General features: G+C 31.1%; 1 protein-coding gene across 1 annotated transcript; it reads right to left on the bottom strand.

Annotated features, from left to right (window-relative positions):
- Nucleotides 1-4,406: 4,406 nt before the first annotated feature.
- Nucleotides 4,407-9,166, bottom strand: LOC114176974 (UDP-glycosyltransferase 91A1-like). The gene is made up of 2 exons (XM_028062177.2): nt 8,414-9,166; nt 4,407-5,192 (listed from the first exon to the last, which is right to left on the bottom strand). The coding sequence occupies exons 1-2, from the start codon at nt 9,164-9,166 to the stop codon at nt 4,476-4,478; spliced, it is 1,470 nt and encodes a 489-aa protein (XP_027917978.1). The 3' UTR covers nt 4,407-4,475.
- Nucleotides 9,167-16,930: the final 7,764 nt, after the last annotated feature.

Raw genomic sequence — 16,930 nt, forward strand, 5'->3', positions numbered from 1 at the left:
TCCTAACTGGTACGCTAGAGCTCTTCTAGGGTTTGTTCCCGTCTCGAACCAGTCCGTCCCAAGAGCTCAAGTAGCGATTTCTACTCCACGTAAGTGACTCTAAACCTATTGTACTTACCTTCTAAAGCTTTACATTCGTTTTCCACCGATTAAAGTTCGAAAATAATCGTGTCCTCCGCTATTCTGCCAGTTCTGCAAGTCCGCCTTTTTAAGTTGATGTGCTCCGAGGTCCCGTGTCGAAGTTTTGTTAGCCCTTTTCCAGGTACGAGAAGTTAGGGTTTTTAATTCCAGTCGTTTTGGTCTGCGTTGAGTTGGTTGCTGATTGTATGGTTTAATCCTTCGTTTTGATGCGTGAGAATACTTTGTATGTTTGGTTGGTTTGAAAAACATGGCTACTGTAGGTGAAACAGTGGCGAGACCTGTTAATCTCGCCCAAGCGAGCCAGTCTCTCCTAGGCGAGCCAGTCTCTCCTAGGTGAGACAAACGGGGGTTCGCCCAAACCAGTTTGCGCGAGAGGTCACCCAGGCGACCCGCTCAAATTTTTGAGCAAGCGAGCATCTCGCCCAGGCAAGAGGGGTCTCGCCTAAGCGAGATCCCGCATTGCTTCCTGATGCTCTTTTTGAGCCCTCGCCTAGGCAAAGGGGGCTCGCTTGAGCGAGACTGTTTCGCCTGAGCGAGACCCTTCAGCCTGAGTGAGACCCTTCAGCCTGAGCGAGGGATTGGGCGAGACAGTGTGGTGTTGGGTTGTGTATTTACTCACTTGTGATTGGAATTGTTTGGGTATGACTGCCATGATGAGATGCATGTACATGTGTATGGATATATGCCTAATGGTTTACTATATATGCGGGACATGATTCATAAATGATGAATGATGGGTGTTGGGGGAAACTTGGAATGTGAAATGAATGTGTGGTTTGAAACTAAAGGAACATGGTATTGATGTGAGATGAGGCCCTAGACTCATGGGGTGGTGATGATCAGAGGTATGGATTCGAAATGTGATACGTATGAGGAATTAATCTCAGGGGTTGGTACGGGATTGTAAATATGATTTCATGTTCTTTTATTTCCGATTAATGAATGTTGGTTTGTGTCAACGTGTAAATTCCTTGGGGTCTCTAGAAGAGACCTTCGGGGTTGCACTTTAGTGGTCGGGACGTAATGGCCCCTGGTAGTGGGTGTCCATGGTGGTGCCTCATCTGTATGACTAGGTAAGGATTCAAGTTAAGGTTGCATCCTGACACTCTAAGGAGCCAGTTAGTCTCACTCAGAGCGGACTGACTCTTGTGGTGAGAGTAGCAGGAGGCCTAAAATTCATTAAGGGCTAACCTTGTGGTGAGGGAAAATTGATCCATCGTAACACTTGTAACACATAGCTCGGGGGTGAGCAGAGGTATCCACCACAAGTGCGAGCATCCGCTGAATCCGACCAAGTTATACGTATCCGGATGAGTCGAGTCGAGTCGTAGTGTATTAGATGAAGAGTCATAACATGCTTGGTTGTTATATGGATATGGGATGATGAAAATATATTTGACTGTATGATGAATATGTTGTTGGCTCTAGCTTGCCCGTTTTGTTGCATGATTGTATTGTATGTGGTTGTTCTTTCTTGCGATGATCATCAATTTGATTGATGGGAGCAGATGGGCGAAATTTTTGTGGTCAACAAGAGAATGGTGATTTCGCTGCTTACCCATCTGGACTGGAGTTTTTTTCATGATTTTTTTAGGGCTAACAGAATGGAATTAAAAAACAATATTCCGATTGGTGGTATTATGTATACTTTTTGTCACTTCATAAATTTCCTTTTGCAACAATATTTAAGGATTATCAATTTTATTTAACTTTAATGGTTAAAGCAACTAGACTAACAATGTACTTATATCATTTTTATTAATTTATTGACTATAAATTGATATTGTGTTTGTAACGCCGACACAATAACTTCGACACAAGGGAAGTTAGGGTTTTTAATTCCATTTGTTTTCTTCATGATTTCATATAATACTGCAATACTGCAATACAAAAAAAATAACTTTTTTTTTCTACAAAAGGTTTAAGAGAGGTAGTTTGGTTTAGAATTGGAATTTGGTGCAATTTAGGTCCAAATGTTATCAATCCCCTCGATCTTTATCAACACTTTCAAACTCAACACCTAATCGACTTGATAGTATAGTTGGTGGATACAAATCTTTTTTATGAAATGAGTTGACGTGGTTTGAACTTTTGGGTTTGAACCTACCCAAACTCCTCATACGATCACCTAATGTATGTATACAAAATTGCATATAAAATTTAACTATAGAGGTATGGTTGCATCTATTTGAGTGTGAGAGACACAATAATACATAAAATTGTATCAAACATTCATCCATAGAACTTTGGTTGTATCCATAAGGGTAGACGACACACTTATGAAGAAACTCATCATCCAAAGTTCATCTAGAAAATGTGGTTGAATCCATAATATCATGAGAAACACGAAACTATAAAATTTATTTCAAAAACCCATTTCACACTAATGTAATTATGATCACTTAAATATAAAAAAAATGAGCTTCAAAAATCTATTAAAGTTTTAAAAACAAATATGTAGTTGTTTGACAAGAATGTGGAAGACTAGCTTTGATAAAAGTTTGAATATAAAGGTGTGACTGCAGAAATAGAAAATATATTTTATACAAACTTTTTCCACAAAAATTAAGAGACTAATTTTTATACAAATTGAGCTATTTCACACGAATAATCCTTTCAAATGGTTAATGTGAATTGTGGTTCACGATAAGAAAGAATTCCAATGATTCTATCTCCACGGTTGGGAAAAAGTAATTTATATTCAATATTTTTGTTTAATTAAAAGTGAAAGAATCGGTGAGAAAATTATATATAAATAATAATGTTATTGTAACAGGCAGTGATGCGTGGTACTCTATCTATGATAGATATGAAATGTTGGCTTCTTTGGCGTGGGTTAGGATTTCGTATGCGTTGTCACATCAAATTTGAATGCAGTGATGGGATGGGCAATAATTATACAACAATCCGACAAGATAAGTAAATGACAAAATATACGGTTGTGATCGGATTACTAAAATTTTCAAAATTGAAATGAACTAAAAAACAGCGACAAAAATTTCATTTTAAATTGTTTAAAAGATTAGGTGTCAGGCCATATTACGTTTTAATTTATATTATTTCTAAATTTTTTTTTAAATTATCATATCTCATACGAGATTATGTTTGTGTTACTATATTTCAATATAAGTGATTGTTTTTAATTTAGTTTTTATTTATAATTTTAATTTAATTTATTCTTTTTATTTTTTAAAAGTTATCTAATTTTATCTTTTGATTTTGATCGAAATCAAATTAGTAATTAAGTATAATTATAATTTTTATTTTATGTTAAAATAATTTTTATTCAGACTATGGTCTTGTTACATGTTAATTAATGATTTAAAAAAAATATTGTTTTTATTTTTGTTTTTAGACTATCACATGTTAGTTGGATCATGAGGTTATAGTTGTGTCACGTCTTAGTATAACAGCGATCGTTTTTAATTTAATTTATTTGTTTACAATTTTGATTTAATTTATTGTCTTAATATTTTAAAATGATCCAATTTTGTGCTCTCAAATATAGTTGAGACTAAATTGGTAATTAAGCTCAAATTTTTAAAAGGATCCAATTCTCCCTATTTTTATCATTTATATATAAATCACTATATAAATATTCATATTATTTTATTTTTTACATTTTTTAACTTGTAAATTTTTACACTTGAAATTTTGTATACTAGTAAAAAATAAAATAATTCCAATATTTAGGTGAAGTAATTTGATGTATAAATTCTAAAATGTCATTTTAACATGTATATATAAATTATAATTTAAGCTTAATTACTAATTTAATCTCAACTTGAAGAGGATAAAATTAGATCATTTTAAAAATTAGGAGACTAAACTAAATCAAAATATAAATAAAAGAATTAAATTGAATATAATCACTATTATTCTAATACGTGGTACAACTCCGTGACACATGAGTTTTGTTTTTGAAAAAAGTTTAAAAAATAGTTAAAAATTCATGAATTGAGATGTGGTTTGTTGAAAATCACATGAATCGAAAAACATTATTATAATATATAACATTTATATTTTGTATGTAATTAAAAGTATTATTAAAAATAGGAAATGGTGTTGTATCTTTATAGACAATTTTTAAAAATTTTTCAAATAATAGATATTTTTTAACAATATATAATAATATAAATTAATTAATATTTTTATTTAAAATAAAATAACATATAAAAGCATAATAAAGTTATTAATTTATATAATAAATTTATTAAAATCTAATTGCATCAAACTTTTCAAAATAAAAATCAAATTAAGAAAAATTAAGAAAAAATCAAATTTATATTTCTCACAAAAAATAGAACCAAAATAATAATTTAACGTAACATATTTTAGGCCATCAAGTTTGGAGCTCTTCTCTCGCTAAGCAAATTCAACAAGTTTTCAATGTATCTTTCTTGATTCTCTGTATTAACAAATAAGTCCTTCACATCTTTAATATTCTCCCTATAAGGCCTTCCTTCTTCTTCAAACATAACCAATCTGAGGGAGTGAGCCACAGAGTCACTGGTGAACGATCCATCGTGTTCATCTCTGGGCACAGAATACCCCATTTTCTTCTCCTCCAACACCCTCGCGTTTATCCCTTGATCTGCCAGAAAAGTCAACAGCACCATAGGTTTCTCGTTTTGAACAGCCTCCACAACAGAGGACCAACCAGAGTGTGTCAAGAACCCACCAACAGCCACGTGCCCCAATATCTTCAACTGTGGCACCCACGTGCTGCACACAACTCCACGCCCTCTTGTTCGTTCCTCAAACCCTTCCGGCAATCGCAACACTTCTGGATCACAAGGACCTCGCTGAAGCTTTAGCACCCACAAAAATGGAAGCTTCGATTTTTCTAAACCCAAACCTATTTCCGTCACTTCCTCTTGACTCGGTTTTGCTTCGCTTCCAAATGCCACGTACACCACTGTGCCTTCTACCTGCTTGTCCAACCAATCTATCATCCACTGCCACGTGTCCTTCTCTTCACCTTCCTTAGACACCGTGTTTGGGAGTTGACCCACCGGGATAACAGGTTTCTGGTAGATATCTTCCAGCACCTGATTCATAAGAGTTTCCAAGTGAAATCAAAATATGATAGTAAAACAAAAGCTATTAGTTATCCACTTCTGCTTATTTTAAAGAAATCCCTGTCGTGGAATTATTACATACAAAATTATGTTTTTAATAATTTGTTATGTTTATGATTTAGATAGGATCTTCTTTTCCAAGCATGGGATCATGTTTTAGGAACCACAATATAGAAGTCGTCGAATCCCTCCCTCCACGACAACTAAATTTTCAATGTTTGAAGTCTATGATTTCACTTTAATTAAAATGTCACGATTTCTGTCGATCTTAAATCTTATTTATAAAACACAGTATTTTCACAATATTCCGATTTTTATTATATATCTTATTTATAAAAGAAAAATAAATTTTAAACGATTAAATTTTGATAATTTTTTTTACCATATGAGATGGTATATTTTAAGTATTTTTTTATTTTCTATTCTTTTATACATTAAAATTGGTAAAATTACGAAACTGGATTAGTTTGAAACGTGTTTTACCGATCTGGATCAATTGACTTAAAATATACATGATAGGAATGGTGTCGTTATGGGAAACGACATACAAATTGAAATCGTTATGAGTAGCATCAACGATTTCTTTGTAAATATTTCAGAAGTGAAATCCGGTATCAATGATAATTCTTGGACTATAAGATAGAAAAATATGAAAAATGTACCTGTTATCACACAATCTTCCATAATCTTTTTGAATTATTTTAAATGTAGAAAAAAATGAAAAAAATGAAAACCATTAAAAAAATATTATGTTAGATTAAAAAAATTGTTAAATTTGAGTGATTAAAAATTCATTTTCCTAAAATGACCCAATACAACGGACTCGACTGCCCGTAATCTTTTAGACTATACAGTTAAATAGAGATCACGAAAGAATCTATTACCAAAATAATTTTTTTTTACTTTGTTATATTTTCTAAAAAAATTTTAATGTAACCAGATAAATTAATAATACCATAGTGCATTTAGTATATTTAACGTATTATTTATCGCCCCTAGAATCGACTAATAATTTAGCTGAGAACTCTCAACGTACATCATGAAGTTTTTTATTCTCCCAACATCAGTTTATCTTATACCCAAAATTTAAAATTACTCATTCTTTCTATTGTTTTTAATTTAAGTGATATTTTTGACCTATTTTTAAATTATTTAAAATCAATTTAAAAAATTTATTTTTCAAATATAATTCTGAATTTATATTTTTTATTTATATTCTTACGTCCAATTCTTTTAGTCTTCTAGTGAAGTAATTAAAAGGATTAAATATGTTTTTGTCCATCAAATTATAGTAAAAATTGAAATTAGTTATTTTTAGAAACTTTAAACCAATTTAATTCTTCACTTCTGTAAATGCATTGATTTAGTCTGTTTAACCAAATTTTATCAAGTTTATTTGATGTTTCAAACACATGTTAGGATAATATTTTAGATTATTTACACAATTTGACACATGTTCACTTTTCAATATTAGTAGAGTTTGAAATTTTGAATAAACTTAAAAAATTCGGTTTAAATGACTAAATTCACGTATTTCTAAAGATAAAAGATTAAATTGGTATAAAGTTTTTAAGAGAAACTAATTAAATTTTTAATAAAATATATATTTAATCCTAAATAAAAATATTATAAATAAAATTAAACTTTGTTAAATAATTAAGAATAATGACCGTTGCCTCTCTATATATAACTTCTTGCAGCTTTTAATCAAAATAAATATAATTTATTTTTAATTAAAATAGTTAAAACTTTAAAAATACAGAATAAAAAATTGTGTCCGAAAAGACTATATATTTATAAATAAATAAATATATCAAATTATTAATAATAGAAACATATTATTTATTTATTAATTTATATAAAATTCAGCTGATGAATCATTTCAATACGAAGGTATAACTCAACATAATCTTATAAAGGGATCGACTAAGTTGAACTTTCTATTACAATTTCTTTTAGGGTTAAATATGTTTTTAGTCTCTTAACTTCCAGTAAATTTTGAAATTAATTCATTTCAAAACTTTGAACCAATTTAGTCCTTCATCTCTCAAAATGCATGAATTTAGTTATTTTAATCAAATTTACGTAGGTTTATTTGATGTTTGTACGCATCTTTCGAAACGTATATTTCAGGATTGTATTTGATTTGAGTTGTTTAGACTGTTTGACACATTTTGCTTTAATGTTAAAGTCAAATACTATTATTAAATGTGCTTGAAATGTCAAATAAACTTAACAAAATTTGATTAAAAGAATTAAATCCACGTATTTCGAAAGATGAATGATTAAATTAGTCTCAAGTTTATAGATAGACTAATTCCAAAATTCACTAAAAGTTATGGGACCAAAAACATATTTAACCATTTTTTTATTACATATTAATTTTTATTAAATAATTTAATTTATATTTTAACTCAATAACTTAATTTAATATTTAATATTAAAAAGATGTGAATAGATTATAAGAAAAGAAAAAATGAGTTTGTAACATTTTTTTTCTTTAGAAAGGTATATGGTATTTTTGTTTTGACAATAATGTTTTGACTATTAAATTTGGACAACTTCCTCTTATAACATTAGGTGGTCATGACTCTTTTAAGTCTGCATTTTGATATTGAGCGTTTGCATTTTAGTTTTAAGTGTTTAATGCAGACTTAATTGGAATGCGAATTTATGAAGCTTTAAGAGTCATAATCATAATATGAAATATGAAATATTATGAGTTTTGATGATTTGTAGAGATTGTGAAAATATGAGAAAGAGATAAAATATATGAAAGATATAAAAAATAATGTTATAAGATAAACTTCTTATTTTATTTTATTTATATTATATTATATATATATATATATATATAACAAAATCTAACAAAATATAAAATTAGTATATATATATATATATATATATATATATATATATAACAAAATCTAACAAAATATAAAATTAGATGACTTGATTTATTTTTTGAAAATAAAGTTATAAATTATTGATAGATACGAGAATATGAATTTAGACGGAATATAAACTTAAACAATTACATACTTATGTAAATATTTAATGTATTAAGAATGAAAAAAATAGAAGAATAGAAATCCTATTAAAAAATGTAGACTAACGTATGTAAAACGAAGTTCGCAAAATTTAGTTTTACAATTTGTTTTTGTTTTTTGATGAGCATGAACAGAATATACCTGGAACCATTGTCGTTCGAATCGGGTGCAGCCTCTTATGGCGACGAAATCGCAGTTCTGGATAGTACGACCCAACCTGTACGTGTCTGCAACGCCGGACTCGTTGTCGGAGAGACTGTCGGCGATTTTCACGACCTCGTAGTAGCGAAACGCCACAGTGGTGGGAAACGGGATCCACAGCGGAGGAACAGTATAGTCTTCAAGTTTAGTCCGGGGCGACGGCTCAGCGCCGGTCAAAAACATAGCCGGTCCCATGAAAGTCATTAAGGGAACCGTATAAATGCTGAAGAAGACGGTTCCGATACCGAGTTTGGAAGCCACAGAAGCTGCCCAGAAGGGAATGAAGTCGTAGAAGAGCCAATCGGCGTTGGAAGATTCGAGAAAACGGGTGAAGGGTTCTTCCAAAGCATCGTAGGCTTTCTTGAGGTATTGAACGACGTCGTAGGGGACGTCGGTGGTGGCCTCTGCGTTTTCCGGAAGGTTTGGGACTTTAGGCAGCGGAAGCTTGACGAAGTTGATGAGTGTGGCCAAGTTTGGTGAGACTTTGGGGAGACGCTCTATGTTTCGTGGGGTGGATACGAAGCTCACATGATGACCCTTTTCAGCAATGAGCTTGGCTAGCTCGAGGTTCGGGATCATGTGTCCAAAGGCTAGCCATGGAAACATTACTATGTGAAGCCTTTCTTCGTTTCTTGCCATGGCCGAACACAAACAAATCAAAAGTGCTAAAACTGCATCTTCCTTTACTTTCATCCTCTCTTTATATTTAGGCTGGTGTTATTTTGACAACAACCAAATAAAATAAAATACACTGAAAACTCAATATAATACTATTTTAATTATATTTATTTTATTTTTTAATTTAAAATTCTAATACATTATTATATTATTATAGTGAATTGTAAAGTAGAAGTAACATAAGAACGAGGGGTATCAAAATGAAAATCGTTGAAAGGATGCCACGATTGTACACTTTAATATATTATTATTATTATTATTCAATTTTTATTTATATTTAGGTTTAAATAGTTATTTGATTCTAATTTTGGTTAACTTTTTTTAACATGGTCCTAATTTAGGATTTTTTTTTAATTTGGTTTTAAATTTCGTTCAGTTAGGTCATTTTTCTTAACTCTGTCATAATAGTTAACATAACAGGAATTTGGATTTTCAGCTAGATTTTTTTATGTTGTTCCTTTATTGTGCCTTCATAATACACAAATTACCACTAATTTTGACGTTTTAAAATATATTAAAAAAATATTTAAAAAACTAATACAATGTATTTTTAATGCTCAACAAAGGACAACACAAAAAAATCAATAGAAAATCTGAACTCAACATAACAGTGTCCAACGTGAAATTGTTAATGTGACGTGGTTCACTCTTGAATGACATGGCCGTTATTTTACTGTAATGCCCTTTTTAATTTTAATCAAATAGGTTTAGGGTTAGAAATTAGTCGAAATTGGATTTAGGGTTTCATTATGAATTGGAGATTTCGTTCAATTGAAGATATGAGATGTCCTCAGATTTTATAATGGAATATCTGGTCGGTGGTGATATAATGACTCTGTTGATGAGGGAAGAAGCATTGACTGTGGCTAGATTTTACATTGCCGAAAGTGTTTTGGCCATATAATCTATTCATAAACACAACTACATTCATAGGTTAGCACTTTTACATCTTAAAATTATAATGTTGTTGTTGTAAATCATAATTTTCCTTCTCAAGCTTCTTCGTGTTCCCCCAGAGATATAAAACCAGACAACCTTCTATTGGACAAACACGGTCACAAAGTTATCAGATTTTGGTTTGTGCAAGCCACTTGACTGCTCAAGTCTATCATCTATTCATGAAATGCAGATCCTCGATGATGGCAACTTATATGATACCATGGATGTTGATGGAGCCTCGCCAAAAATGGCAGAAATGGTAGGCGCTGAAAAAGTCCCTTGGAATAACTTTAACATTGACAAATTAATAGGAGGAAGCTGGTAACTATTTGATGCTTGGTTGGTTTTGATTTTTATTTCCACAATTGGTCGATGGAAGCGAATGAACAATGTCTTCAAATCTTCAATTGAACCAAATCCTCAATTCTTAATGAAATCCTAAACCCAATTTCGACCAATTTATAACCCTAAACCTATCTGATTAAAATTAAAAAGGGCACTACAGTAAAATAACGACCACATCATTCAACAGTGCACCATGTCACACTAACAGTCCATGTTGAACACTGTTCTGTTAACGATTTTGACGGAATTAAGAAAAATGACCTAATTGAACGAAATTTAGGACCAAATTGAAAAGAAATCCTAAACTAGGACCAAATTGGAAAAAGTTAACCAAAATTAGGACTAAATGACTATTTAAGCCTTATATTTATTATTGTATTCTCACGATAATAATCTTCTTTGGTCGCTCCAAAGAGTTTGTCAAATGATACCTAGATTCTTCAAGATCATTTTTAGTCCAATACAAATATTTATACGTAATTTCTAAAATTGAGAAACACCTCTATGTTTGACTGCAATATTTAGATACAAAAAATTATATTTAAATTTGTTTTATTAATGACTAATTTAAAAAATAACGTTTTTGATATTTTTGATATTTAATATTAATGACTAATTTGAAAACCAATTTATTATAGTGATTAATTTTGAAATTATTTTAATAATTTTTAATTTATAAATTGGTATCTAAAAATTTTTTGTCATTAAAATTAATTATTAATAATAAGATTTTTTTTTTCGTGAAGGAGATGTCAACTTATCTCTTTTGTATTTTAATGTTCTTATTAAATAATATTTTTCTTAAAATTTTGCCCATGTTATTATTTTTGTAAAACGCCTAAAATATGGTTTTGTGGGCTGCAGTTATGGAGGAAAGTCACTCTTCACTACTGAATTAAGAATGACACAGAGTCACTCTATTATTATGTTTTTTTTTTGTCACGCTAGTTTACAAATTGAAAGATGACATATTAATTTGTTCAGAATATATTGATATATGTGACAGTATTATCATTGATATTACGATGGGTCCAAATTTTGTTATAAGGACAACGAAGTACCAATAGAGTCATCATGCGGGGTCCGTAATGTTGGATTGTGCATGTGAAGGGATCAGAACAGCAGACACTATAATTTGCCACGAAAGTTACAGGACAAAAATAATGGAACGAAAATAATGTAACAAACACGACAAAAATATTTTTCTACTCCAGTATTATTTTTTATTTTATTTCCTTGGAAGACTAAAAAGGTAAACGCAAAATAAAAAATTATAAAATGGATTTAGTAAAAAAAAAAACTTACTACAATTTATCAAATTAATTTCTAATTAATTTGTATTTATTATGGTAATGAGTAAAATATCTATAGTCCATGAAAATTAAGGAAGTTATCTGATCTCTCCTTAAATATTTAACGTAAATAGATTATTTGAAAAATTCATTTATTTACATATAAATCTTTTATGATTTTGTCATACTTGATGCACCGACGAATTTTCTTATATTTAATATGAAAGAACTCATAGAGAAATAAATAGAATTTAAAATAAAAAATACATATTTAAACATTGGTTTAATGTGCATTTAATTTGGTTGATCTAAATTTTATTTGACTTGGTATCGACTAATTTGGACTTTACGTGAGAATTAAAAAATAATAGTATTTTAAGAGTGATAGTGTTTTAAAACCTATTATTTTAATAATAAAACATTTAATTATAAATAAAAATTTTATAAAGCGATCTTATTATTTAAAGAAAATTGATCTCTCTAGAGATCTCTTTCTCAAATTTTTTTTTTCTCTCTAAGTTATCTGATCATGTAATCATATGTTTGAAGATCGGAGAACGTTTGTGTGATTCTTGAGGCGAGATCTTCAAGTTCACTGGTCAATCTCTCCATTTGGGTAAGTTGATTTTTAGCTCTTCCTTTGTGATTTTGATAATCTTTACATGCATCTCTCTTTGAAGTCGCATGTGCTCCTTTGATCTTGTGTTTAGTTCTTTATTGATCAATGGTCATTAGGATATGATATGATCATCATTGTGGTATTTCTATGTGTAGATAGAGTACCTTCTGACGTGGGGAAGGTTTTAGTGTTGTTAGAGCCAGTCGAGCTTTTCTCTAGATAAGGAAAACTAGTCTTGACTTGTTTTTGTGATATTTTTGCTATTTAATGAATACAAGTTGTTGTTAGATTAATATGGGGATAAATTGACTATATGGATAAAATTTGGTGTGATGTGTATTGCTGAAGTGATATTGTATGATATGGTTCAAAGTTGTAGGTTATAATGGTTGTGCTTGTTTGGTTTGATCTTGTAATATTTGAAAGAATTAGAATCTGAGTAACTGACTAATTCGGTATAAGCCTCAATGTTTCTAAAAGTGTTTGAACCAAAGTACTAAGAGAGGAGTACCAAATTGAGTTATGAAATAGGTCCAATTCCCTCATATCACAATGTGCAAATTTTGGGTTTGTGATATAATGTTGAGCCTCACATGGCAACATTAAGCGTCAACTTTTACGAGCCGATTAACGATGAGTGCTGAGCAATGGAAACCTTTGCAGGACTAGGAGCATTTTAGTTACCTAATGTTGAGCGCTTTATGCTGGCACTGAGCGCACATTTTTACGAGGCAAATGATGTTTTAAATGCTTTATGTTGGCACTGAGGGCACATTTTTACGAGGCAAATGATGTTGAGCATTAGGGTTGAGCGTCAAATGCCTTATTTTACTTGTTTTACATTGTTTGACTATTTTTTGGTGTTTTGTGGTTGATGTGAAGCATGTTTAAGGTTTTCATTGTGATGAACTGAATGAAGTATGTTTATGGTTTTTATTGCGATGAATTGAATGGAATCTGTTGTGGTGAACATGAATAATGAAGTTTGAAGGATTTTGAGGGAAATTCTTAGTGTTAGTGTTGTTAGTGTATGCATTGATCTAGGAGAGGTATGGAAGGAGGTACTGAACTCTAATAATCATTACTCACATAGAGTAGAATGAGTTATGTGGTGAGAATAGCAAGAGATTCTAGCTTTTGGACTTGTTCTTTGGTTTTAGGCGTAAAAGAGATTAACATTGTGTGGTTGGGTGATAACCCCTTGTGGCTTTGTACTCTACAAAGTTTAGAAATCATCACATGTGCATACCTCTAGTGAACCCTATATAAATGGCATGTATCCGGATAATTGAGTTTAATATCAACTGCTATGTGTGTATAAACATGTATTGTATTAATTTTAATGCTAAAGTGATGTGACTCGTTATTTCTTATGTATAACTTCTTTTTTATGCCAACTTACACTGTGGTTTTTTGTGTTGTTTGATTTTCTTTTGTTTTCGTTTACAATGATCACTTAATTGTGTGAATAGAGAAGGAAAACAATAAGGATGCTCCTCTGATGGACAATAGTGAGGCTAGGGATGACAAAATACATGCGTCTGCAGGTATCCACGGATAAAATCCACAACAGATAGTTAGTTTCTGCAGGTATTTATTACCTGCGGATAGTAAGTAACATGTATTTTAATAGCCGTTTATAAATAGGTCGGATACGAGTATCATACTACCCATACTTGCAAATATCCGTTATCCACAAAAAATTAAAATAAAATTTAATTTATATTTTATTAAGTTAAGTTTAATTAAAATTAAAATTAAAATTTAATTTATATTTTATTATGTTACATTTATTTAAAATTTAATTTATGTTGTATTTTATATTTGTTATAATTTATTTAATTTTTATTCAAAAAAATTTATAAAATATATTTTTTTAAATATTTGTGGGTATGCAAGTATCCATGGGTACCTGCAGGTTTTAAGAAAATTTACAAGTATTTTTTAAACTGGTATCCGACAAGTAAATGTAACATCCTAACCGAAAATTACTTATTTAAAATTAAAATAATAAAAATATTAATAAACTGCATTTATTAATGAAATCATTTTCCCAAACCACGAGAAAAAGTAAAACTTTATTTCAAATGCGCCAAAAACAAAATCCATAAACATGTTCACCTCTTATAAATATAAAACGATTCATAATACTGATTACAAAAATAATCCATAAAATGCATAAAAGTATTTCTATGTAAAAACTCTCATGTTAACCCCACTCCGACTCTAAGTATCTACATGCTCGCCTGCATCAACATCTGCTCTCATGTAACGAGTTATATGATCATCGCCAAACACACACAGATAGGGTGAGCTCGAAAATAAAATATACATCACAAGGTACATTATAATAACAAATTAAAACCCCTAACACTACTGATACACTCTAATCTCAGACCCAAATTTTCACATCTTTCTCTGGATTCCTCTTGATTCTACACCCTTTGATGAGTACATTGATCGATCCTTGCTGCCACGAGTGTCTACTCACCCCTCCGACTACAAGCCACCACCTACAGTCCACACGCGGGAATAAACTTGTCACAATCACAATTCGCAACACCAAGTGGAGTTTGCCAAGACGAATCGCAGTTCGTATTTGTCCCAAGACTACCAAACTCGTCGGGTAACACCGAGGAGGGCAATCTTTCGGAACCCATCCATACGAGCCACGATCTCGCACCCTCCACTGGACTTCCAAAACCATCATGCTACAACCTCGAGTGGTCACTTGTTACCCCAATACAAGCTCCACTCGTAACTGGGAACCCCCTCCACACGCAATCCAACTCTGCACCCGGAACCACTTGACGCCACCCCCTGTGTCGCTAGGTGCACTCGAGCTCCAGGCTGCCTAGTGGGACACTTGGTGCTGCCAAGCGCCATCCCACTGGATTCTGGTCCAGACCCAATTTCACGAAAAATCGGTACCCCTTACATTGTCAGGCGCCAGCTCTCGAGTTTTTTCTTAGAGTTCTCTTTGTGGCCTATCACCTGACGGATCAACCTGCACCACCAAGCACCAGACCAGTAGCATGACAACTACTGATTTTTTTTCTGTGTTTCGTCTCAGGTTATCCCTCATCACACATCATAGGCACAAATTCAGATCACCAATTTACATGTCTACACATTTCAACGTGACCCAAAATTTTACTATCACCCATCATATACATACATCGTATATACTCACATGTTCTTACCGATTTTAAATCATGCTATAAAAAAAATCACTCCACAATTACATTAAACCCTACTATTAACATCCAAAACTGCGACATTTATTTTATTGTCTCTACTTTTATCTCATACTTTAGTAAATTAAAATATAATAATATTATTTAATATTTCTATTAATAAATAAATATATTTATATACATTCCGGCCAATTACAGTAGTCAAATTCATTACCACTTATACTGTAGGGCACCAACCGAAGGTTTTCTAAGAATGTATACTAAAATTCTCAAATTCCTATACAAGATAAAATATTATATTATCTTGATATAAAATTGAAAATAAAATAAAATTTAAATAATTACACCTTCTATTTCTTAATTTTCATATATTATTAATATATAATATACCACACTGCCATCCTATCTTAAAATTTAAATCTAACCCTTCCTATAATATTATAATATTATAATATTCAATTATATTATATATATATATATACCCGCATATCAAATATCATATACCTAACGTATCTTAAAATATAGATATATAATATATTATATCCCTCCCTTAAAATTAACAAGGAGGAACCCACAACTAACTAAAATCCCTTTTTGCTTTCATGGTCCCATCAAGTACAAAGATGTTATATACTTTAGCATGTGTTCGTTTGATGTGATTTGTTGTTTGAAAGGAAGGGAGAAGATGGATTAGAAGGTGTTTATTACGTTCGTTTGCGCTGAATCACGAGCGAGTGAAAGCAATAATTTGCGAAATTCATCACTTTTTCGATCTCGCCTAATGAGAACATATTTGAGACAATTAATTGAGCAAAGACTATTTTACCCTGTATTATGCTTTATAAACGAACACAACAATTGAGAAGACCCTGGTTATCAACAATGGAGTTGGAATCCATGCATGAAGTGTGGTTGTTCATGAACTGTGTAAGGAGGAGAAAATAAAGAAAGTTGGATCGATCCACTCAAGTGCGGAAAGGATCCGATCCATTCATTCTTGGAACCTATCCAACTATGGCCATATTAGAAGGGATTTGATCCCATATTAGTTGGAACCGATCCATGTGTGAAATTGGAAGAAGGGATTCGATCCCATATTACTTGGAACCAATCCCATTTATTACAATACACTATAAAAAAATGTATTATTTTATTATTTTTATAATTTTTTTTTCAATTTTAGTAGTAAAAAAATAACAGTTATAAGTCATACAAATACCAATTTATACTACTTATTAATAGAGGACAATATGGTAATTTACCTATTACATCTATTAAAATATTTTTTAATCTATCATATCAATCAAATCACTCACAAACTCTCACAAATCTTACTTCAAAATTCACCTACTATCACCACTAAATCCCTTAAGAAAAACAACACACA

This window comes from Vigna unguiculata, chromosome 3 (assembly GCF_037176805.1).
Source record: "Vigna unguiculata cultivar grain cowpea cultivar isolate G323 ecotype 2 chromosome 3, ASM3717680v1, whole genome shotgun sequence".
Lineage (NCBI taxonomy): Eukaryota > Viridiplantae > Streptophyta > Magnoliopsida > Fabales > Fabaceae > Vigna > Vigna unguiculata.

Bases quoted from the DNA above. Each gene is read 5' to 3' on its own strand.
- LOC114176974 (XM_028062177.2), bottom strand. From the start codon at position 9,166: ATGAAAGTAAAGGAAGATGCAGTTTTAGCACTTTTGATTTGTTTGTGT. The intron at 5,193-8,413 runs GTATATTCTGTT...CTTATGAATCAG, and splicing joins TCGAACGACAATGGTTCCAG to GTGCTGGAAGATATCTACCA.